Here is a 25,048-nt window from a genome sequence, read left to right as displayed (position 1 = left end):
CCCCAACGACATATTCGTCCGCTTCACTTGCCAACTAGTTCCCAGGGAACTTGGTTGTCCAAGGCTGAGAACTGGTGACAGGAGGACAGAGCTGGTGAGGCATGTGGTCTGGTGTTGATCAGAATCTGGACAGATGCTGCAGAGGTTGGCGTGAATACGAATGGAGGTTGGCCTCTTGGTTGATTGACTGGAGTCTGTGTTGATCCAGGGAGATCCAGACAGGAAAGAGGGAGAGCAGGCAGGAATTGAAACTGGAACACAGAGAGAACTAGTGAGCCCGAGCAGTAACAAAAGGAGCTAGACAGGACCAGGGCCTGGAGTAGTTCACGATCCAGTGACAAGCAGTGGCATAATCTGGCTTTTATGGGAAGAGGAGGTAATGTGGTGATCCCTCCCACCTGTTCACCTGCCGCTGATAACGATTGGCAGCACCTGTCCACATGCCACACGCCACGCTAACCTGGGAGAGGGAGATGGGGAAGGGAAGGAGAATCTGCCACTCCCTGGCAGCTGAGGTGGAAGGCGTGGCAGAAAACAACAATTTTTTTTATGCTTAACGAGGAGAAAAATGTAAAATAAATTCCTCTCGAGACCCAAAATCAAGCACTACAGTCTGGATGTTTGTAATATCTCATGGCTTTTCTTAACTCGGCCTAAAATACTGAATGCTAACTGTGGTCAACGGCCGTTGAGTAGCAGTTCAACCTTTTCAGAGTGTCACATTGAGCATGACATTAACAGGGTTATGGTCTTTCCGCTAAGCACACTTTAGTCAAACAGTTGTTCTAATTGCTCATCGGCCCGGGTTAAAACGTCTGGTCATAAAGTCGGTCACCACTGAGAGCCGGCAGCACCAATAGAACTACTAAATGTACAAAGAGACCCGAGATCTCACTCAGGATAGTAGTTATTGCTGGAAATCTAGTATTTAGTTACGTTGCTTATTATATAACTAATTTATTTTCACCACCCTCCCTTCCATGACAGTGACGTAAACCCAGAAGGCTGTAACTGTCTGGGTATCAGCTGTGGTGGAAACAAACTCCATATTCTTTCTCGAGGTAGCCTGCAAACGTCTCCCTCTATGGCAGCTTGACATAACTCTTCGTTTGCATTTTCTTGAACACAATGAAATGATGGGAAATCAGCTGTGGAAATAATCTCCTCCACAGCATACCTACCGACAAGCTGCTTCAGATCTACTCCACTTAATGTCTCTCCACTATTGTGTCCTAATCTGAAATCCACTTCCTGTTGTTTAACCAGAGTGCATGTCTCGCCTCCCTGTCAGTTGCTGTTTTTGTTTTGTTTGTTTTGACAAGTTTCAGACTCTTGCCTCGCCACCATATCACATGCTTCAGTAAATGTTGTTTTTTGTGGTTGAAATCATTTTATGGCTGTGGAAGGCGATGTTTTTTGTAACTTCGACTGAGACAAACGTGAAATGATGACAATACCTCCACCTGCTTGAAAGTCGACAAAGCCTTCTCTGACCTGTCACAGGTACACAACATCTGGTTAAGATTGGTCTACTCAGGTGTTTTGGTAACACAGCAACACAGCACTACTCAGATAAATAACTGTAATATCATTACAGGTTTGGAAATTGTAATGATGAAAGAAATGTTATCTTTAAAAAAAAGCCCAAATGAAATCATTTATCACAGCAAGAAACTAAGGATATTTTTTTATGGCCCTTGAGCTCATGTGTGACCTGCAGTTCCATCAGGAAAAATATCCCAATTAAGTAATATTTCAGCAAGATTTTGTAAGAGAAATAGAATACTGTGGTTTGTGTTTTTCTCTTTTAATGATTTATGACATTACTGCCATATGGCACAAGCGACATTTCTGAATCCTGTAAGTTTCTCACCATGATTGAGCTGTTTCCATAGAGGTGCAGGTCATTGTATTGCAGTTAAAAATGAGCCTACACTGAGTAAAAATGTGACAAGAGCAGAAAATGAGGGTTAATAGGAGATGACCTTTCCATTTGTTCGCAGCAGACACTGTCTCATTGTTTTATTTTTACCTCTTGTCGTCGTGCTTTCTCAAACTCTTCAACAGCCCCAAACTGAAGCACACATTCCTCTGTAACACCTACCCTTTCCTTTGCTTTGAATTACCAGACTAGGAAATGTGAAACTCCACACTTCAGCGGTAGCAGCTAAAAGCAGGGTTCAATTGAACCAAGCCTGTGAAAGGAAGCCCCAGTGTAGAGTGAGCTTCACTGACATGAGACGATTACTGAGCCACTGCAGAAGTGAAGGGACTCTGTGGAGAGTGCATCCATGTCTGTGCTCTATATGAAATCAGTAATGAGCCACTAACTACCAGGAGAGACTAGCAGGCCAGCTCATTACCATGCATAGTATGAAGAAGCAGGGACAGCAGGGAGGGTCCCAGAGGCAATATAGAAAAGGAAAGAGGCTATATTGTCATTCTCATGACGGAGGGGGTTCATAACTTGGGAGATGCTCTTAGCTATAGCAGTAAGATAAGGCGTGATATTGCCACACATGGTGATTTAGATGAGTGTCCCTGGCCAAATAAAGCTGAGCAGCGGCTCCTCTTGCTTATCTGAATCAGAGTCTTGAACGCAGCAGGTCTTTCGAAGATGAGCCATGGAGAAAGACATGCTCCGCGTTGTGCAAGAACAATCGGCGATGTTCTATTTTTGCCCACATGAGACACAGATTAGATAATCAAAAGTGGGCATATTTTTATGGGAGAAGAAATGGAAATGTCAATACACTTATTCAAGCTGAAAGGATTTCTGCGTGCACAGCGTGCAGAGAATAATGCACTGGCGTGGCTGCACATTGTGCTGTACATTATTATTGCTGTGGCTTTTCCTCACACGTTTGTGCAGGCAGTTGTGAGCTGGCAGCGTTATAAGGCATTTCACCAGAGGAATGAGTCGCCTGCCAGATGTTGGTTAATATGTCTGTGTGTTGATCATGGCTTGTTGCGGGGCCACCTCCAACATCCTTGGTGCCCAGTGAAAACTGTTTGCCATGTATCAGCTATCAGACACCTGGGATGATTTCCACGAGGAAAACAAAACAAAACATGTAATGTATTACAAGCTGCGGTGTTTCCTGGCATGGATTTTTCGGAGTAGGATAACGACGGAGGTATTTTTAGATCAAGGCCGCTGATAAAGGTGGATATTTGTGCTGATACTGGAAACATATCTGATAAATTATAAGTCCCTAAAAAGTGTTTTAAAAAAATCCCCATTGAGAAGTCAGATTAATGAAATTGTACTAGGTGGGTTAGCGGCTCACAGCTCTACTCTTGAGAAGCAATTATGATTAGAAATATGGAAATCTGCTAATTAAAGGCAAATCAGCGGAGGATACACGGTGAACGGTTTTTCACTTTGTATGAAATAAAATGTTTAATGCGAAGTGAGTGGTGAGATTGTGAGAAACTGAGTAGGTAGCGTGACAGTGTTTGTCAAGTCGTAGCTGCTGCAGAGCCTCTCGGTGTGACAGGAGAAAATTGACTTGTCCCCCCTTTTACCTTCCCAGCTTGCTTGAGGACATTGTTCATTCATTACTGGCTGAGCTCCAGTGTTTTTTCTTGGGATATTTTCCAGACAGTGTGGCTTCTGAACTGTCAACTCTGGTTAGGACCGTAGACGATCTTTCTATTGACCTGCATCTGTTCAAAATGAGTTGGCTTCTCTATTGGGGTTTTTAATCCACGCTTAGCAGGTTAAAAGATGCTTTGAAAATGCTTGCGTGTAGAGGATTCTCCGGTTCAGTGTGGCAGGTTACTTCATGAATCGGAGTCGCTGGCAAGGGCGGCCTGGCAAGAAACGGCAGAGGTCGTGTGAGACAACGTCATTTTTCACAGATGACGTGGAGGCTGCCATCGCAAAGTAGCTGGAATATCAATGGACTGATCTCTGAGCATTCGCCAAAGAGGTGGGGGGAGAAGCTGAGTAGAGGGCACCTTAACTTGACATTCCTGCAACGCTCGAGATAATTTGCGGCAAATCAGTATGAATATAATTTCTACGAAGTGGCATCTAAAGGTCACGGTGAAAGAATTGTGAGTCTGTGCGCTGTCAAGACTTGAGACAATTCATCAGCCGACATAAAAGGCAGAGTGGAACAGTCACTTGGATTAATTTGGTTGACCACATGACAGGCTGGAACGGGAGATTGGAGAAAGGTCTAGACAAGATCTGTATTCATACACCCTCCTTGCTGTTCTTTTAATCAAAATATGTACACTCGCAAAGACATGGGAATTCTCCTGTGTACATTTGGATATCTTCCCCTGTCCTTGGTGTGCAGTGACACATGGCCACCTACAGGTTCTCTGGGGAATCTCTGAGTAGATGACTGAAGATTACAACAGCTTGTTTTCTTTTTTTGCAGCCGCTTGAATGCCATTTTCTGCTCGTTAGCTTTCTCTTAATGTCTCTTTCTTGTCCACTTAACGAGTACTGCGAGAGAAGTTCGGGTTTGAGAGGCTTTGACACATCTGCAAATGAGAGATTGCCATTATAATTACATTCTCTCATGCAGAATCCTATTGTCTAACTTTTAATGAGAGGCCACTGTCACGACATTTCTTAGAGATCGTGTTGGAGAGGTTGTGTGCCACCATGACCCTGGGAGTTGCGTTGTTATGCAGTGAAAGCTCCTGTTAAGATCTCCTGAGACAAATAGGTCCCAAGTGAGGATCAATATTGGGAGTGGTTCCAAGATTCCCCCTTTTCAGCTTTAATTGGAATACACAGAACGGAGAAACCGGGAAATCCCATGGTTCAAACTAGGCTCAACTCTCCACACATGACATGCTCTGGAAATAATACCTCAGTGCCAAAGGTGACAGTTCTGTGCATCTCAGAACTTTACCATTGCCTAAGATGCGCTTGGTGAGCAGAGGATGACACATGGACCGCTGCTATGAGCCTTAAGGTTCTTGTATAACTGCAGAGGGACCTCCGTATGTGTTGTTGGTGATGGATATGTGCGTTCTCTGTGGACTTCAGGTTCCACCTTGGCTGTCAGTGGTTGCCAATTAGTTGTGACTGGCATGGACAGAATTTCAAAGAGTGTTCACCTATGGATTTCATGTCTAGTTTTTGCTGAAGTCTTTCCGTGGCATGTCTGCAGTCGTGCAGCTAAGATTAAAGCAGTTTGGATCAAGACTGCCTCCTTCGCTCTGTGTGTAACTTGATCCTCCGAGTGGAAAAAGGTTCAAGTTGTAGTCTCCGTTTTGAGTTCCTCTTCAGATGCCACCTCACCTACACATTTATGACACTGGAAAGTGGACATTTATTGCCAAAAACAAGCATTTAAACATCATACTGCTTTATACAGTGACTAGCCAGGTTTACAAATGCAAGAAAGTAAGCCGGATTTAAATGTTGACTTCAAGCTCTGTATTTAACCCTTTGATGCACAACTGGGGTCAAAAGTGACCCAAATTCAATGGAAATGGGTATCTCCTGACCCACACTGCGCATCAAAGGGTTAAAATTCACTGTACAACTCTTTATATCACGTTTTTGTGTGAACAACATCATATTCCAATATTTAAACCTTGCAGCTTGCCCCTGTCTATGATACCCAGTGTTTCTTTTTGGGCCTTTTGAATCAGGTTGGAACAAACGGTGTGCCTGGTTCTAAGCATAAGGTTGACAAGAAGAGGCAGGCATTGGACTGGACTGTCTCAGTTAACAGGAGGTCGGACTTTCAGCTTCCCTGGTGATATAGCATCTGGGTTTGGACAGACAGGATTAAACTGCGGCTTCCTTTAGAGATCATGTGGGGTTTCAGCCTTTAGGACCACCACTGCTCTTTTAAGTTCAAAGAAGCCAGTTGTTCTGAACTGGATGATTCCCTGTGGAGTTACCCCCCTGAGTCTACTCCCAGGTAGACATCCTGCAAGATATTTTACAGCATTTGCTGGAGGGATGACACATCATTTCTGGACAAGAGAACATCCCAGGATTACCCAGTTAGAGTCTGCTGCTGAGCAGGAAAATGCCCAGCCTCGTTTTGTTTCGCCCCTTTGCACCATGATCCAATACCCAATAAATGACAGAAAATGGATGGATAAGTGCCTCTGATCAGTCACAACATAAATATTTACACTGACTCTCTACAGGCATCTGCCAGGATCCATAACTCACAGTCTGATACCCCTGAGACAGTGGAAAGAGCTCGGGGAAATGAATGCAAATTTGTAATTATACTTGAGCTCCAGATTCAGATCATTTTGTGGCCGGGTTTCATCAGAACACTGAGCTGCTGGGTCGGTTTGATGGTTATCGGGACAGTTTTCATTTCCTGCTAAACATTTTTTTTTTTCAAAAACATTTTGTATGCATTTCTGCGTCTGTGTGTATCTCCGGTCTTTGTCAGTATCCCTGTCTGAATGACAGCCCTGCTGGAGAGGAGCTTTCACACACACACGGGATAAAATGAGCCAATATTTACCTAAGCAGGAACTTAACCTCACAGTGGAGTCTAGAGATAGTCACAGTGAAATAAATGATACCCCTTTTTATGAATTCCAGCCCTCACCGATGTGAACTTGTTTTTACCTGCAGACATTATCATTTTATATTGAAATTTCAGTTTATATCACTCCATTTGTCAGAAAACTGACACCCATGCCTCTTTTTTTAGCTCAAGATGAGCAAGTGAAGTTTTTTTTCTTTTCAAATTTGCTCCTATCACTGAACTGTAATACCACTGAGAGTTGCGCTGAATGGATCTGCAACCCGTGTGGACCAGCTGTACTGCAACTATGATTGGTTTTGCATTTCAGTCATGCTCCTGTGCAAACAGCAAGTAAACGAAAGCCTAACCCTGCACGCTTCTATGGAAAGGGCCAGCAATGAAAATGCACGTAATCATCGAAAGCAGGGGGGCAAGTACGCAGGGCTTTGCCTGGGATCAGTGCTCAGAGATGGGAACTGGGAATCTGGACACTAGGAAGGCAGTCGAATGCATCGGTGTAAGTAGAAGTACGCAGGTGCCACAGTTGGAAGCAATGTTTCCTATGCTTGAATGCTACATCGGCAGAAAGCAAACACCTGCTGTCTGTCTTAAACAAAACTGCTGATGTGTGTAAGTGATGATTTAGATTCTGATAAAAGGTGGAGCAGTTGCTAGAATTTAATTGTAAATACAACCATTTGTCCTTGCTTCTGTTTTGGTATTTGTCTTCTGTGGTGGACTCCCAGCTGGGCAGGTGACCACAGAGTAAACCCAAAGTGAGGACAGAAGTTGTGGGAAAAGGCTGAGGTTGGCCTCCTCTGCTTCCCAGTGGGCATAAGCAATTTTCAGCTCTAGTGATCCAGCTCCAGGAACACCTAAGTCTGAACACCGAACAATACTCAAGCTCATTTATTCATGTCCTTCCAAGGCGGCTACTGACTTGTCACACATTTTTTTTCGAGTACACTAAACAAAAAGTAGAAATTTCCAGGCAAAAATTTACCTCTCTTAGTTAAACAGAAAAAAGTTTGATGGTGAAACAAACACCAAACCTATTTAATGTATCACTTCAAGTGTACAGAGTATGTTAATCCATTAAGCAATGTGATGAGAAAAATCTGAATATTCATTTCTCTTGGGATAATAACAGAGGTGTCAGTCATGTTCTGATTGGGCTCAGTCAGATTCACTGCCACTGACTGCAGCGGTACTGAGAGTTGCAGGTAAACTCTGTGATTGATAGCTATGCTAAGAGGGCCACTGCTGCTCTCCCCAGTCGATGACAATTGCACTCTCACTCAGCAGGCTGCAGTGCCAGGATCTCTAGCAGTCAACACTAAAGCAAAGTCTTTCTGTCTTCCTACTGTTCAGTACAACTTTCCTGCCATCGCTCACTGTCACTTAGGGAGGACAGATAAAGACGTTTTAAGCAGGAATCACATCAGCTAAATGTAAAACTCCAGCCTGGTGGTAGAGGTAAAGGAAATCTCTGGCTTTACTTGGAGTCAGGAGTCTCCACTACAGGATGTTAACATGACTCACAGTAAGTAAATGGAAGCTTTGGGCCCCCTTGAGACCTTTTTTTTTTTTCAGAAAACCGCGGCTGTCCACATTGAGCTTAAAAGGGATTTGTGCATCTTTAGTTGACTCTAGCCGGGGCACAGCTTTCTCCGTGTTGTGGCAGAGATTTCAGGTGTGGGACGAGGCTTATGGCAGCTGGAGGTGGACAAAGAGCAGCTATGGGAGTTGACTGCCTCCACAGTGCTATGACCATCTCTACTGATCCACTTTCCTTCTCTAATCCACTTGGCTGAAGCGAGCCACAAGTGTGTCCCATTTGTATTGTTAGTGTTTTTCAATGTAAATCGGTGGACTTAAACATTTTATGGGGATTAGGCCAGCTTAGCTCCATGCCTAATGCAATGATTAGGGATTTCTGGCACTGCAGATAAGTGAATGTTCACTAGTTACTCAGCAACTGGGCTCAACAGTTAAAGACCTTAATGCCAAAATGGTGAAGTCTGGGATAGCTTTCCAGCCATAGAATCATCACTAATAATGCTTCATTAACTTTGCTTACATTGTGATAGATCAGATTGGACATCGGCCATTTGAACAGTCTTTTATCTTATCTCGTGTGATTAAATTCAAGGTGTTATCTGGACGTATGTGACTTTCCAAGTGGCTTTTAGTTAAAGTCACCTTGCTTTGTATTCCCTGCAATGTCAAGAAACCTGTTTGATTGCATATTGATCTGTCTTTTAAGCAACAACAAAACTTTCAAAAAGCTTCGATTCAGAGCACAAATAAGGTTTGGGTAGTTCTCTGTCCAAATTGAGGAGCTTGAGGAAAATAGTTGAAGCAGTACTTCACCCTGATAATATGGATGTCGAACCGAGAAGCGATAAGTCACCAAATTTGCCATAAAATCTGACCCAACAGTGCCTGAAAAATGGCTGCAAGAGTTGCTACAGCAGACCGACCACATTACTGCAAATATCAAAGGACCATACGAGTTGCACAACTGAGCAGTGATTTCAAAATCAAAGTAAGGTTTACAACACAAGCAAATGTTTAAGATTAATAGCAGAGAACTAATGGGTCACCTGGGGATCAAAAGAATTTTTTTAGAGGCATATGAAGAGAATTTCTATGTGCAAGTTGAAAATGGAGCTTTGAAGATAGAATGTCAGCTCCAATTTTGTCAATAATTCCTTTTAAAGTTTTTTATTGAACTCTTGGTAATACAGATTGTGTGTGGTGTATAATTACCACTTTTACCCACTCTCTTTAAGAATGTATGCGCTAACACTCCATAGTTTAAAAGAAAAAACGATCTTAAAACACCCGTCAAGTGCAAATATAAGGGTTTAGAAACACATCCAGGAGACAGAAATGAAAAGACAGCGATTCAAGCCACAAGTTAGTCATTAGGCATTATGTGGTCGAAAATGTATCCTTCAAAACGGATAGGCAGACAAAAGCCTGGAAAATAGTGCAGCTTTGAGCAGTCAACATGAAAAAAAGCCAGGTTGATAACAGTGGAGATGTACTTTGTTTGAAAAGAAAGTATTGTGTTGTTATGTTTTCAGAAGTCACATGGGTGTCTGCGTGGAGACATTTGCTGCTAGAGCCTGTTTTTGTTGTAGGTCTGGTAATAAAGGTTTAACCACTTATCCAATATTTGCTCAGTGTGTAAACAACCTATTGTGTTCTCTGGTGGTTACAGAATTAATTGTGCTTGATATTAAACTTTGCAGAGCATAATGTTGATCCTAATTTGCTATGTTGCCTTGACTTGTCTCGCATATCTCATTTTCCATCATCCAGTTTTTCCATAATGGAGCAGGTGTCTAATGGGAAATTGTTATTTATGGACTGATTATGAAAAATATATGTGCCAGATATCTGTTTTCCTAATTACCAAGCTGATTGGTGTACAGCCAAATTGGTCACTGACTAATGATGCTTTTACGTGGGGCTAAAAGCTGGTTTAAAACAGAGAAGGTCACACTGATGGTTTAGAGAAACCTGTATTTATAATCTATCACTGGATCATCATAATTCTCAGCTCACACCATTGCACATTAAAATATGGCATTGTGTGCTTTATTCTGTATTGATTATGTTTCTCCTGAATGTGACTGAAACTGCTCGCTATCATTTTGGATTTTAATTTAGGTCTCCTAGTTTCTACTGTATTTTGTGACTATTTTGTCTAACAAAACAGAAGTCCTTGAAAGGTACTTGGGTGAACACTGAGAAAAGCAAACTATTTACTACTTTACCCAAAACCCTATTCTATATGCCATTCAATTGTCTTGAAATGACTAGAAAGCTGAAGCTGTCACAGTCATCTTTGGCACCTTATTACAAATATTCTCTTTTCTTTTGTTCTCTTCTAGGTTCCATCTGAGTAGGAGGTGGCAAGAAAAGACCAAATGCCATGGATGTATTCAATTTCACATACTGGAATGCCTCTGAAGGCAATGACACAGAAGTTGTGGAAGAGAAGGAAAGCGCCTACAAGACTGTGGAGGTGGTGTTCATCGTCTTGGTGGCCGGTTCGCTCAGTCTGGTTACAGTTATTGGAAACATCCTGGTCATGCTTTCCATCAAAGTTAATAGGAACTTACAGACTGTCAACAACTACTTTTTATTCAGCCTTGCATGTGCTGACCTAATTATTGGACTGTGCTCCATGAACTTGTACACAGTCTACATAGTAATAGGCTACTGGCCCCTGGGGCCGGTGGTGTGTGACTTGTGGTTAGCCTTGGACTATGTTGTCAGCAATGCGTCTGTCATGAATCTTCTCATCATAAGCTTTGACAGATACTTCTGTGTCACCAAACCCCTCAGCTACCCCGTCAAAAGGACCACCAAAATGGCGGGAATGATGATTGCTGCAGCCTGGGTCCTATCTTTCATCCTCTGGGCTCCTGCTATTCTCTTCTGGCAGTTCATTGTCGGCGGGCGGACAGTTCCTGAGAAGGAGTGCTACATCCAGTTCTTTTCCAATGCTGCTGTCACTTTTGGCACAGCCATTGCCGCCTTTTACCTGCCTGTCATCATCATGATTCAGCTCTACTGGCAGATCTCCAGAGCGAGCAAAAGCCGCGTGAAGAAGGATAATCGCAAGCCCTCAGGAGCCAACCCAGAACCTGTGTCACCTGGTCAGAGGAGGAACAACTCACCAAAACCCAACAATAACAATGTGCCAGGGGAGGATGCAGGGCATTCCCAGAACCAGAATACTGAGGATGGGGCTAACCAGCATGATGGCAAACTGCAGAATGGCAAAGGACCTTCCTCCACCACCGCTGAGGGAGAAACCGAGGGTGACGATGCGGCAAGGGAGAACTGTGCTCCTGGAGAGGAGAAGGAGAGCTCCAATGACTCCACATCTGGCAGTGTGGCTGCTTCCAACCAGAAGGATGAGGAACCAGCACCATCCACGGCCAACTCCAGCGCTGAGACTAGCCAGCCGCTCCCTCGTCAGCGAGCCAAGGCCGGAGGCTCCAAGCTGACCTGCATCAAGATCAAGACTAAATCACCCAAGGGTGACTGCTACACGCCATCTAATGCCACCGTCGAGATTGTCCCAACCTCGGAGCGGCAGAACCACGTGGCACGGAAGATCGTGAAGATGACGAAGCAACCGCCAAACAAGAAGAAGAAAGCGGCACCATCACGGGAGAAAAAAGTTACCCGCACCATAATGGCCATCCTGGTAGCTTTTGTAGCCACCTGGACTCCCTACAATGTGATGGTGCTTATTAACACCTTTTGCTCCAGCTGCATCCCCAACACAGTGTGGACTATTGGTTACTGGCTGTGCTACATCAACAGCACCATCAACCCGGCCTGCTATGCCCTGTGCAATGCCACATTCAAAAAGACATTCAAACACCTTCTCCTCTGCCAATACAAAAATATTCGGTCGGCCAGATAAATACAGGCCACCTGGGAGGAAGCATTGAAGTATGAGTTGCCTCTGTATGTGTTCGTGTGTCCTCCATACATATGCGTATGTGTGTCTGCGAAAGAGGGTCACATGGTAAAGCATGGTAAAGACTGCAAGAGTACATTTTAAAATCATTTTCCATCCCTTAATCGTTAGTTTTCCAGTTTCTCTCAAAAACCGGTTGTAGCACTTTACACAAATCCAACTGAAGCCAGTTGCATTGAGATGTGTTGTGCAGGAGCAGCATAGATAAGGAAGGCTGTGAAAAAAATCTGTGTTATTGAGAGTTGTAAGCTCAAAAAAAATGAGTGTGTGTGTTAGACAGGGAACAGGGAGTGACACTCGGCTGATTAAAAAATGACAAAGAGCAGAGGAGAAAAATCTGCGCTGTACGAAAACACAGGAAAACTTCAAAATGGGAAAATAGGGCTGACTGAATTTACAAACCTCCGAAGTTTTAAGTTCAGTGAAGATACCTGTAGATAACTGTACATATCGGTGTGTATTCTATTTATGTGTGCACATGTAGGTGTGTGCTGGCTCTGCCTTTGTGGTGCACACCCACTTGTGCCCCTCTGCCTGCCTTCTCTCTGTCTGTGATCATCATCATGGCACTTCCAACCAGCAACATGTAGAATAAATTTGGGCCTTTTTCTGTGTAGATTGCTTCTGACATGGTGACATCAGGACAGGAAGCTATTGCATCTAACAATGTGTCCCAGTGGGAATGAGATGCTATCAATAGATATCTAAATATATTGAAGTTGCATTTGTTAGCTTTTGACATTGACCTGAATAACTTATAGCCAGAAATAACTATGAGCTTAACAGTAGAGGTGAATGCAACTTTTTGCACTTACAGCATTGAAAAATACCTCTATTTTAGTAATCAACTATGTATTTATTCAAAGGAGGACATACTGAAGTACAACAATTCCATTGGACCTGTCTAATTGAGAATGGAACTCCCATCCTAAACGCATTCTCACGACAACTCGTCACATACAGATGCCTGGTCATGACCCTTTGCCATGAACTGACTACCACTATTGCTTTATATTTCAATAATTTTGGGTAAGGTGGTGCATTGTCTGTCATTTAGGTTGGTAGAGTCCATTGTGCATCCCAGGAAGGACCATTATTGTGTTGCATTTGCCACTTTACTGATGCCAACAATTTCAAAGTATCAATCAGTAATGAATTAAACATTTGGGCAAATGATGTGTAGTGGATGATTGTCCCAGTAAACTATAGCATGTTTTTAATAAAAGGCCACTGGGTGGAAGTCATTAACTGCCACAGCAGTCTCTGTCATGGTGGCCTTCTGCCAACTGAACACCACAACGCTCTGTCCTTACCAATGCAGAACTCCCCATAGTCCGAACCTCAAAACAAACCAATTGTAGTCCTCCATCTCATCATGTAGTAAAAGGCTCAACCTGGTGGTGCAACCAGGTGCTACAGCTAAAGTGCAAATTTTCTGATCTACTTGTCTTTAATCGTCTGCCTAATCACCTAATATAGTAATAATGGATAAAGTAGCCATTAACAATCCTACATGTTTACTTTTTGTTCATCGTTTTTTGCCACTGTTTGGTTAAGTTTAGACAACAAAATTACTTGGTTAGGCTACTTGGTAATGTTTTTAGTTTGCTTTAAAATAGACCTTTTTCACAAGATTAACACAATAATGGGCAAAATCTTCCCATCTCTTCTATTTTTATTCCTACCACAGTGACAGGTCCTGACGCATCTACCATATAATTCTGAATATAAGCAACAGTGACAACACCAGAACACTATATTTAGATGATTGCACACTAATTGCATCTTATTCTGGTGTTTACAAAGTTTTATAGAAATCTGTCAGACTAACTTGCAAGTTGGAAAAAAAGAAAAGCTGAAAGGGGACACTGTGCATCTAACATTGATACCATAAGGGTCAGAACCAACTGTACGTATGTGACAAGTTGGGAGTGAGATTGGGCTGCTCAACTTTTTGGAAAATATGCTCAAACCAGAGTTAGATGAAAAGTTTAATAGTTCTCCTCTCAGATAGATGGTTAGCTAAGTGTAGCATAAGGAATGGACACAGGGGAGTCTTGTAATGCTTTCTGATAAACACACTATGTCTCATTTATTTAATGTTTTCTGAGGGCGCAATTTTTTTGTTTCCACATAGAGATCTTCTTGTCATTGTACCCATCCACACATAACCCTCATAAAACTACGACAAGTTACATGTTTCTGATTAAAATTAATTCTTAAAAAACTCCAACTTGCTGAAGACAACCTTTCATGTACCATTCCGGGGAATAACCAAACAGCTGTAAGTGTAAAAACAAACAGACCCAACAACAATAGCTATGACTAAAATTTAAAAAAAAAAAAAGAAATGTGTCACGAGATTGTTCAGTCGCTCTCTTTGATTTTGCCATCCACACCCAAACCGCATCACTTCGGCTTTTACTGCTGACAGGATGTCAAATGTTTATTTTATGGCGGCTATTAAGATATTTATGTTTGCTGTCAAGTTACCCAACACTGCGAAGAACCCGCCTACTCAGTGAGTGAAACAGGTGGTTGGAGCTCAGAGCTGTCCTTTATTATTTCTGTCTGTGGGAAGGCAGCATTTTGCGGTGTTTGCTTTTGTGTATGTGTGGATGAGTGAGTGGGAGACGTGCTTTGATTCTCTTTATTAGTGGATAGATGTCACAGAGTGTAGTGTACAGTACAGATGATGATGATTGTGAAGGTGTGTGTGGGTACCCATGCGTGAGGTGTGTGTGTGTGTGTGTGTGTGTGTGTGTGTGTGTGTGGGTATAGATGCTGACGTGTGTTTGCGTTGCTCCAAGAATGGAGTTTACTTCTGATCACAGGTCACCGCCTCGTGATTTAAAAAAGGGCTATTTCTCCATCTTTAAATGTTCTGTAACTCATTCTCTTTGTTAATTTTAGAACAACTAACATTTAATTACCTCTATGGAAACCCCCATTCATGAATTACAAGCGATAAACAGTTTAGTGTTTGTCTTAATGACGGAAGAAATTAGAAAATATCAATTTGCTATAAGACATGCTCTGTGTATTCATGCGTGTCATCCGTCATTTCAGCTCATTAGACGATTCTCAGTTACAGTAATGCATGCTCACCAGTTGTAGTGATGAATATGTAGGAGCATTTTGCCGTCAGGAGGTTGCCACAGTGGCTGGTAGGGGGGCTTTGTAAAGAATTACGCCTGCACCAACAGCTCCGCAAGGCTGTCTCCTTTTAAAGAGAGATCTGGGACAGATCCTATAATGAAAACTCACCATGAGGCTGATCAGATTATAGAACGATGTGGAACACCTACATTTGAGATGAAAGACTGCCCATTATACGCTCAGCTTGTGCTACACGGCCATGCCCCACTTAGTGCTCCGCTCGGTCCTGATCCTGTTATAGTCTCTAACTCTTCTAAGGTCACGAATGTAATGTAAATATCACATGTGCATTCATAAGCCCGCTCTATTATTCATTAGTGTTTTTTTCTCCTGCTCCACTTATTGCCTTCTTTGCTTCAAATAGCACGTCGGCTCTCCAGTTCATATCAGTGGTTGCAGGAGTATTCAGATTCTGCACTTGTGAAAAGCACCACATACTCTGCTCAGAGGCGTCCTCCGCTGATTGGACTTGTCCAAGTCAGTTTACTAGTGTCAGATCAGATTGCACTGCCTGTGAAAATGGTTGCATAATGTCTTCTGTGGTTCTGGAGGAGATGTGTCAAGTCTGATCAAATTCCTCAAGTGATGCCGCACCCAGGTGACCAGACTCGGGCCTGGAAGACTATTTTACTAAACAAACAGCCTGTGCTGGGACTATGAAGTTTAAAACAGCACGGTTAAATTGAATTATGTGCAGTGTAAGACACTTTAAATCATCTCGTTAGTTATTGGAGTGTGACCCCAGGCTGCATTAGTGTCAGCCATTTTTATTCTAATGTGCTGGACCGGTAATTTAATGAACATGTAGGATGAACTGAATCAATTTGACGATTAACCCTCTGAACCATAAGGTGTTTCTGGGCATGTCACATTTTCACTCATCGTGGGCTCACTTTTTCAGAGCAATGTAAATTCATGCACCTCTACTGAAACAACACGACCATGACTAGAAATAGAGGGAACTCAAAAATGTCTGTTGTGCAGCGTGAGATAGTTAAAATGGCATAAATCTTAAGAAAGAATGAAAAAGTTACCAATACTGGGGGAACAGATGTGTACTCTACATGCATGTTTTGTTTCCATACTTACACGACCATTCAGAAGTTTGAGGTCACTTAGCAATGTCCTTATTTTTTGAAACAAAAGCAGTTTTTCAGTGAAGATAACATTAAATTAATCAAAAGTAGAGTCTAGATATTGTTAATGTGGTAAATGACTATTCCAGCTGGAAACAGCTGATTTTTAATGGAATATCTCCATAGGGGTACAGAGGAACATTTCCAGCATCCATCACTCCTGTGTTCTAATGCTACATTGTGTTAGCTAATGGTGTTGAAAGGCTAATTGATGGTTAGAAAACCCTTGTGCAATTATGCTGGCACATGAAATAAAAATGTAGGTTTTCATGGAAAATGTGAAATTGACCATGAAAGTGACCCCAAACTTTTGAACATTAGTGTATCTCTCCACTACTGTCTATAAACACAACCTGCAGTTCAGCTGGTCATTGTTGTTGATATTGAAGTTTCAGTGTTTGTTGTTCAGTTCATGTGCTGAGTGAGAGAGAGCTGGGAACGGCGGCTAATTCTGGAGCTAAGTTATAGTTGTTTTTTTTAAGTTATTTTGGTGTTGTCTACAGTCCACAGTAGTCTGTGTGAAGGTTCAATAAACAACCAGAGAACCAGATAAAGTCTCACTCATTCATCACAGAGGGTCGCTACAATGTGTTGACCTGTTTTTACAACTTGACTGATGTCCGTCTGTGTTTCGCCCTGTTCCGAGCATTGTATTATCTAATTTCACTTCCATGGAGATGGCTTTCCTTTTCTTAGCATCACTGCCATCAGAAGTAATGATGAAACACCGTAGGTTGACGATGTCGTAAACCGAGGACCCCCTGTATGTTGCCTGTGCACAGTGGAGCAGTCATGACTCATCAGTCATTGTCTTCATCTACAGTACTTAGTAGAATTATAAAGCAGCATAAAATCTAAAAATCCTCACGGAAAAGTACCACAGAGTTTTATTTAAGTACACAGCTTTTCACTTTGTCGTCCTTCCACTCCCACTGCTTGATCACCGATGGTCCACATTTATCTGAAGTTTCAGCAGGAGCTGAGGCATCCATCCCAGTTCATCATCCAACCATCCGTCACGGTGATAAGTGGAGCCACGTCTGTCTGACATCTGTCACACATCGCAGTAGTGAGCAAAGAGTCTCCCAGAATATCTGATTAATCTTCGCTAAGCTGTCGTTTGAGTGATACCAGCGGGGGAGTAAGTGGCCCACAGCTCTAGCGGTGGTCCAGGGGTCTCAGTTTGAGCAGCTGCTTGGGTGTTTGATGGAAGGTGATGGCAGTTTATCACCTCCCGGAGCGGCGAAACGCTGTGACACATCCCAAGAAAAAAAACACAAAGTGCTTACTGCAGTTGTCACCATCTTTTGCACTTTGCAGGTGAAGGCCAGAGTTCTCGTAAACCGTCGCACTCGTCCAGGTCTTGTTGCCAAGTTGTTGAACACATGAGAACAGGCCTTGTCTGGAAATAAAATGGGAGAGGCTCGTGACAGAACCAGACAGCGTTGTTCGGCGACATTGAAAGATTACTGCTTATGTGCATGCAAGGGGAGAAAGCTGGCTGATGGCCCCAAGGTGCATTTTGTACATATGAAACAGATAAGCCGTAGTCATGGTTACAAGGGAAGCTGAGGGAAAGAGGAGGGAAGCTGGGGCGTCTGTCAGCGACGATATCCAAAGCTCGGGGATCACACAGCAAGTGGACCATGTTTGGAGAAGCTCTTCTGCGCGGTTCAGCCAAAGGTTTTCGCTGCTGGAATTTGAGTGTTCCAGACGAAACCTGCCGCCGGGTGTAAACACAGTGTGATCCGGCACCTTTCTATTGTGTCTCATTCTCCTGTTGTGTGAATAAAGACCCATTTTTTCTCGCCTTTGCGGTTATACGGTCGTAACATTTTACGAGTCCATTTCGCATTCATACTCAGGTGTCCATCTGTCTGACGCGACTAAAATAAACACAGTCTCCTATTGTAATCAACGGATCATAATGTGCCGTCAGAGCTAGCTGGGCTCCTGTTCATACGGCTTATGTCAAAGGGCTACGCTCCTTCTACGGAGTACATGTGACGCGTAATCACAGACGGCTGCAGATTTCAAGCTTTCTCTGGCTTCACTCTTGGGGCTGTTTTGCTTGAGAATAATCTCAACGATCTTGAGCAGCCGTGTAGATGTGGAAAAAAAAAAAGATTGAGCAGCTTGTCCACGCTGTGAGAAGAAAGCATATATCGCCGGATTGTACAGAGCAATTTGAAGTGCCTTATCGAGAGTGACATTAACAAATTGCTCTTTTATCCTTAAAATCCCCCTGTTGTATCTTCAGAGTGTCTGAGCTGAAAGTTCTGGATTGTGCATTAAGGAGTGTGTTATTCAGCCTCCTTTTTTTGTTCTTCTTTTAAACAGCTCTGGGCTCCCATTACTGTAATTTCCATCTTTACTCTGACTGCCTGATTGCAGAGGCGAGGAAAGTTTAGACTGAACAATCGGAAATGATCATCGCAGGGCCTTTCGAAATAATTTATCCCAAAAAAAAGCGACACATTTCAATGCTATCTTGTGAGCACAGGGGGGCTGTTTTGATTGATTCCCCCTCCAGTATGTCGTATTTGTTATATGGGAAATTGTGCTTCCCTGTGCAAAACCTGTGTGCCATCATGTCTGGATCAGCGCTGTCATTCCAGTGTGTGTGTGTGTGTGTGTGTGTGTGTGTGTGTACATCTCGCTGTGTGGTCTTTTATTTTTCCTAAATGGCATCCTCAGCATGAAGGCAGCAGATTGGACAGAATATCACTGCACACATCAGGGAGGCTGCACACGGCGTGATTGTCTCCGTCATCACTCCTTCCTCTTTAAACAAGTCTTTCAATAGTACCAAGCTTCCAAAGACTCACTTAGACACTACTGGAATACGTGTAGATACATGATTATCCCACATTTTCTATCACATTTTGTAAATCTGCTTGTACAAAGTCAAAATGTAGTATTACAAATGAGATTATGTTCAGTGTACAGCCAGAAGTTTCCTTTTTTGGGGGGAAAATGTTATTTAAAATCTCTAAAGACATGAATATTATGGATTATGAAAGTAGAAAGTATAAATATATGTGCATTTTTTTTGGATTCCTGCATTGCAAAAATGAAATGAGCAACTGGATCCAACTTTTTTCCCCACATTGGAGCTGCTTTCCAGGGGATTTGATGTGATGAGTGACTTCTGCAGCCAGAAAGAGGGAAAAAAAAAACCTTGGAAACCCGAGAGGAGCACAAAAAAAAAAATATCTAAAACTAGTTTCAGTGTGGCCCAAAAGCCCAGCGGCAAGGGCTTCATTTTGATTTTCACCTGTAAATTTATGACGCTCTGCACTCACCTTGAGAAGAAGCTGGACACACTTTCTAACTTTTGCAGTTTTACCGCCCTGGGGAGAAGGTGTTTTTTTGTGAAGCAACCCAATGTGTGGTGAAGGATTTGAGTCGTTTGGCCCCAACGTCAAGGGGTCGTGTGGATTTAAAAGTCGACAAAGAAAAAATGTTTAAAATAAAAAAATAAAAGAGAAATCAGTAGCCTGCTGCAAGTGTTAAATGTACATTCAGGTGTTCTTTTTTTTTCATTTGCTTCTGTACGTAGATGTTCACGTGTATTCAATCACTGTGGCTTGTGGCTTCTCTTGCAATAGGAAAACGTAAATTTAACAGTCTATTGTTTGCATTGTATATATCTATATGATAATACATTCTATGTAATTCAGATGCGGTACATTTGAAATGTACATACACATGTTTAATAGCTACTATCTGAATGTTTCCCTCCCCTATAACCCCTCTCCTCATTTATTCTCCCCCCTTTCCTCTCCTTTTCCTCCCCCCCAACTATGATACTCCCTGTACAGTAACAATGGTATTGATTTTCGTTTTGATGCATTCTCGATTGATTATTTGTTCCGGACAATGAATCTGAGTGTTATTATCACCGGCCACCTATGACACTGTAAAAATGATCAGTGGTTACATTGTGCCATATTCCTCTCAGAATGAAATTCCAATAAAAATATACGAAATGTGTTTGAAATCTGGAGTTTTTTTTTTTTTTTTTTTGATTAATAGGAAGCACAACTTGAAAGACTTTTTTGGTATCTTTTCTAACTTTTATTTTGTTTTTATTTTTATTTTATTTTTTGACATGTACCAGGAAACAAAAGGAATGTTAACTCCAACTACAGTGATGAAGACTTTACTTTTTTGTTGTTTTTTTTTTTACAGCCAGGAGAGATGGAAAGTACAAGTCAGTGGGTATAAATTGAGGTACAGCAGAGCAGCAGAAGGAGAATAAAACTACAAAACATCTTGCACACTTGTACAGCAGGTATTTCATGCAACCTCCAGACAGAACTAACTTCATATTTCTTCGTAATGGAACTTTGCCATAGGATGATAAGAAACAGTTACAGTTGGCTTGAAAAATCGCAAATGCATGACTTTTTTTGCTCGGATTAATTAAAAGAAGGTGTTTATTGCTTCACTTTTAACAAACGGATTCATTAAGGCAGGGCATGGACCAAAGAGTTTTCTAAATTAGGGTTAGGCTATGCATCTGTATAACAAATCCTAGGCAATTTGCTCCTAAGAATCCTAGAAACAACATCATTAGGTGAGTAAACAAATCTTCTCATTATTCGCCCCTACCTACCGCTGAGTATTATATCACCTACCGCAACATACAAGTTGTTTCTTATCTAGAGAGAAGAAAAAGTACACGTCGCCGCTAAAAGTCATACCTCCACTGGTTTTTGTCAAAGCTATAGAGGCCCCTAGTGTCAACCTACAGGACATATAAGGAGGAACCATTTTGAAACGGGGCAGTGGATGCCGTTTTCCACCGTCTTCTTCCGTCCTCAATGAGGTTCAAACGACCTCATCAGTCCATTTGGGTGCGCTCTCGCTTCTTGCCTTCCTTCTTTTGCTTCTTTGCATCTGCAAGAAAAAAACAACAACACAGAGAATTGTGAGTTTGTTTGAGATTTAATCAGTTTTAAGTGCAGATTAAGTGCTCCTCCTTCTCTCTGATGGGGACTGATTTGGTTGTTTGATGGATCTCCCATGAAAACCCACTTTTTCGACACCTGGCAGCCATGACAGAAGCCACAGTGCACGGCTTCCCTTTCTGCTTCGCCGCCTCTCTGCTCTGGTGAACAGGAAGAGAGAACAACCTGCAGTGGTTTGGACAGCCAGCTGCTGGTTAGCGGTTCTGCTGAGGCTGTCAGTCTGCCCAGATGTTTGTGTGTCTGTCTGCTCAGCTTCAAGCGTGTTCGTCTGTTATCTTTTCAAATCTGCGATTGATTGTGAGCACTAGGAGAATCACAGGTGTAAATGAAAACACCTGATAATGAAATAATTTACAGGTTTCTCTGATTGGTCTCTGTTTTGTCTTCCTGTTTGAACTTGAACACAAAATGTGACTTTACAGAGGTCAACATCTGCTGCTTATGACCACTTTCCATTTTTATAAATACCTGAACAATCTATACAATACACTGCACAGCATTAAACTCCATTATAACTACGCTCAGCTCTACTTCCATGGCAGTGTGAACAAGATTACTTCTCCCACACAACGTCTACATTACCTTGTAGTGTTACAATATCCATGCTGATTGCTCAGATCGTATTTCTGTTGTATTTAACTATTATGATCACATAATAGGCATTTTTGCTTTAATTACACTGGGACACTTTGCAGGATTTTCATGTGAATCTGATATGGATGTTATGATCAAATTGAAACCTTCTCAAGACGATTTTTTGTTCAGTCCAGTTTTCCATTACATCTTTTGGGCCCGTATACGAAATCTGACACTAGATATCAACTGTATCAGGGATGGGTCAAATAAAGTCAAAAATGGCTGTAAAAAATAAAATTAAAAGCCTGTTATCACATACTTTGTAAAAAATGTTTATATTTAAAGCCATTAAAGCTGTCAGATCAATGTAGTGGAGCAGAAAGTAGAATATTTCCTGCTGAAATGTAGTGAAGTGAAAGTATAAAGTAGCATAAAATGGAAATACAAATACTTCAAATTTGTAATTGAGTAAATGTGTTCTGTTCCTTCCAGCAGTCATGATTTTGTTACTTTACAACTCATCCATTCTCACAGTTTCCTGTTTGCAGTCTTTGCTGACTTTCTGTTAATCACACAGACAGCGTCACTCTCAGCAAGAAAGTGATTCCTCAGAATGTTGAAACACTAAGAGGAAAAGCTCACTGCCACACATCCGTGACTTACTTGGACACTCAAACACAACGCAGCCATTGTTAGTCTTACTAGCCGTAACACCTGTGCTTTTCCCACAGTGTCGAGTTAAAATGACTGGTGTGAAACAGACACATTCCTGCATAAAAGGATGCATTTTGTTCTCTCAACTTGGACACTTCTTATCATCCGTTTTAAAAATACATGCTTGTATTTCTCAGATGTTTGGCTCCGCTAATCTCTGGGTTTTTGAGCAAGCTTTTCAGCTCATGACATGTCGAACGGAGATATCAGCCTGGCTAATCCACACCTCTTTTGTTTAGATCATGGACATGATCCGAAGCAAGTTCCTGCTGCTCTTACTGCTACATTTAGATCCTCCAACGTTGCTTTTGTGTAGCTAAACCCAGTTTATGTTATTGGCAGGCGTGTCAAATGTGAAATGAGTCACCATATAGAAGTTTCCTAAAGCTATTTTTAAAAGTCGGTCAAATAGAATTAGTAGATTTGATTAAAATATCTGGAAATCCAATAAAATACGAGTTATATAGGCATCTTTTAAGAGTTGCAAATGCTTAAATCCTGAATTAATTCTTGCAGATTATTTTAAAAGGACACCCTATCAACTCACAGATCCTCTAATATTACAGTTTCCGCGTTGCATCAAAGAATGCTTAGTCAATGAGATATCAGCCTTTCAGCATTCTCACTGTGCACTACGGGGAAATCTCCTTGGAAATCTCTTCTCGTCACCTCAGTGGCAAACTTCCACCGAAAATGTTGACATGCAAAGCACTCTCGCCCATACAAATACGGAAATTGCTCTTCCGTCCCATTTGTTTGCTTGTTTTCATTTGTTTGAATGCTTTCCCCTGTTTTTGTCGCCCCGTTGTTTTGTGTCAGCAGATTCTGCTCCCCAGGGAGAAAGAAGGGAGGGGAGGAAAAGGAAAGGAAAAGGATACACTGGCATGCTTTTCTCTCTCAGCTCCATGTATGAGATGGGACTCTGGTAGAAGGCTGGAGTACGTTGTGCTGCATCCACACGTTGGATGACACTTCTCCTCTCTGCCTCTGACACAGACTCGTAATCAGGCCATCGCTGCCTTCTCCAGCTCAAATCTGCCCTGAGCCAAAACACAGGGACGACACATTTGTTCACATTTCAATGAAGCACAGAGCCCGACTGTGTGACTATCGAGTGGTGGGAAGTACATTTAATCAGCTGCACTTATGACTTGTTTAAATGTTTAAGGTTTTATTGTTTCCTACTCGACGCTTCGACTTCACAACGTTTCAGAAAATAATAATAATCTCCTCTGATTTCATTTGACAACTATAGTAACTGGTGTAAAAGTATATGTTACTATTAGTGGTGGAATGCGATTAAAAAAATCTAATTAGAGGCTTTGTAATTAATTAATCGCATTTTTGTCAAATAGCAATGTTTGACACAATAAGCAAAGTTTTTCAATTCAAATACATGTTGGTTGACGACTGAATCGATGAATGGACATATATGTGAACCTCAACAACAAAGATGTTTGTTTCATTTATATTCATCTGCATTTTTCATCTCTCTACTACATTCACAGATTACTGCAAACTCAAAGTGCAATTATAGCGATTATATTCATCATTTTAAGACTTTTTGTCAACTCAAGCACTTTCAGTGTCTTGTAAAGTGGTCTATTATGGGCTGGCTACACCGTTTGCCTGATGTAGTTAAGCTAACTGTCCATTGTACGTTGTTAAGGTACTAATTTGCATAAAATAGTTTCATTTATGCAAATGCAGCGTGGGGAGCGTCCGGTCTGACACATCACGAAAGTTTTGTTAAACGTCTAAATTATAATAATAATAAAACATCATTATTTTAGAGATATTTACTCTTGTTTTTACATTTGTATTACATTTTTTGAACATTACATCATTTCACTATTTTTTCTGGTACACTGCAGCCATTTATTTTTCATGGAATTTTTTTTTCTTCTACACTGCATCAACCTCTATTCTTAGGCCCTCGGTTCGAGCCGTTTTATTGCTCTTGCTTCAGTTGCTGCACTCGGTCATCATCCGTGGACTGTCACAGCCAGACAGCTGCTTTGACAGCTAAAGCGAGACAGACCTGTCAGTCGTAATTATACGGTACATTCATTCTCCCTGATTAATTAGTTCAACTGGAAAGGAAAGTATTGTGTTTTCACTGAACTCTGCTTGAAGTTCCACATGAATGTGGTGCCAGTATTCCTCAAGAAGGTCATCATCACGTTGGTCTGTCAGTTATGTTTGAAGGGGGGGAAAAAATCTGCCTAAAACGACATAAAATGAAGTCATTACAACTTTATCTGTCACACAGTTTGCACAGCCTCAAACTTCAAACCTACTTTTCCTTCCTTCACAGCTGTGGTTCTCTGCCTCTGTAGGGCACTGGGTGTAATAATCATCATAATAATAATAATAATAATAATAATATCATGTGTGGCTGCAAATGGACGTCTATGATTACAAAATCAGGACGCCACCTGTCTGTCCAGGAAGAATAACACGAACAAATTCCCTCCAAACAAATCCAGAGATGCCAGATTT

The 25,048-nt window shown here is 41.8% G+C and overlaps 2 protein-coding genes across 3 annotated transcripts in view; one reads left to right on the top strand and one right to left on the bottom strand.

The window, feature by feature from the left end:
* Positions 1–20,276, top strand: part of chrm2a (cholinergic receptor, muscarinic 2a) — a 92,389-nt gene extending 72,113 nt beyond the window's left edge. For both annotated transcript variants that reach the window (XM_055006418.1, XM_023265849.3), the window contains one exon: positions 10,379–20,276. In XM_055006418.1, coding sequence (XP_054862393.1) covers positions 10,420–11,928 — 1,509 coding nt within the window. In that variant the 5' untranslated portion in view covers positions 10,379–10,419 and the 3' untranslated portion in view covers positions 11,929–20,276. The remainder of the gene's footprint in view (positions 1–10,378) is intronic.
* A 153-nt stretch (positions 20,277–20,429) lies between these two features.
* ptn (pleiotrophin) overlaps positions 20,430–25,048 on the bottom strand; it is a 50,830-nt gene continuing 46,211 nt past the window's right edge. Inside the window, exon 5 of the mRNA XM_023265854.3 lies at positions 20,430–21,185. Coding sequence (XP_023121622.1) covers positions 21,130–21,185 — 56 coding nt within the window. The 3' untranslated portion in view covers positions 20,430–21,129. The remainder of the gene's footprint in view (positions 21,186–25,048) is intronic.

Source organism: Amphiprion ocellaris, chromosome 21 (assembly GCF_022539595.1).
Source record: "Amphiprion ocellaris isolate individual 3 ecotype Okinawa chromosome 21, ASM2253959v1, whole genome shotgun sequence".
Taxonomy (NCBI): domain Eukaryota; kingdom Metazoa; phylum Chordata; class Actinopteri; family Pomacentridae; genus Amphiprion; species Amphiprion ocellaris.
This window is presented reverse-complemented; position numbering and strand designations above follow the sequence as displayed.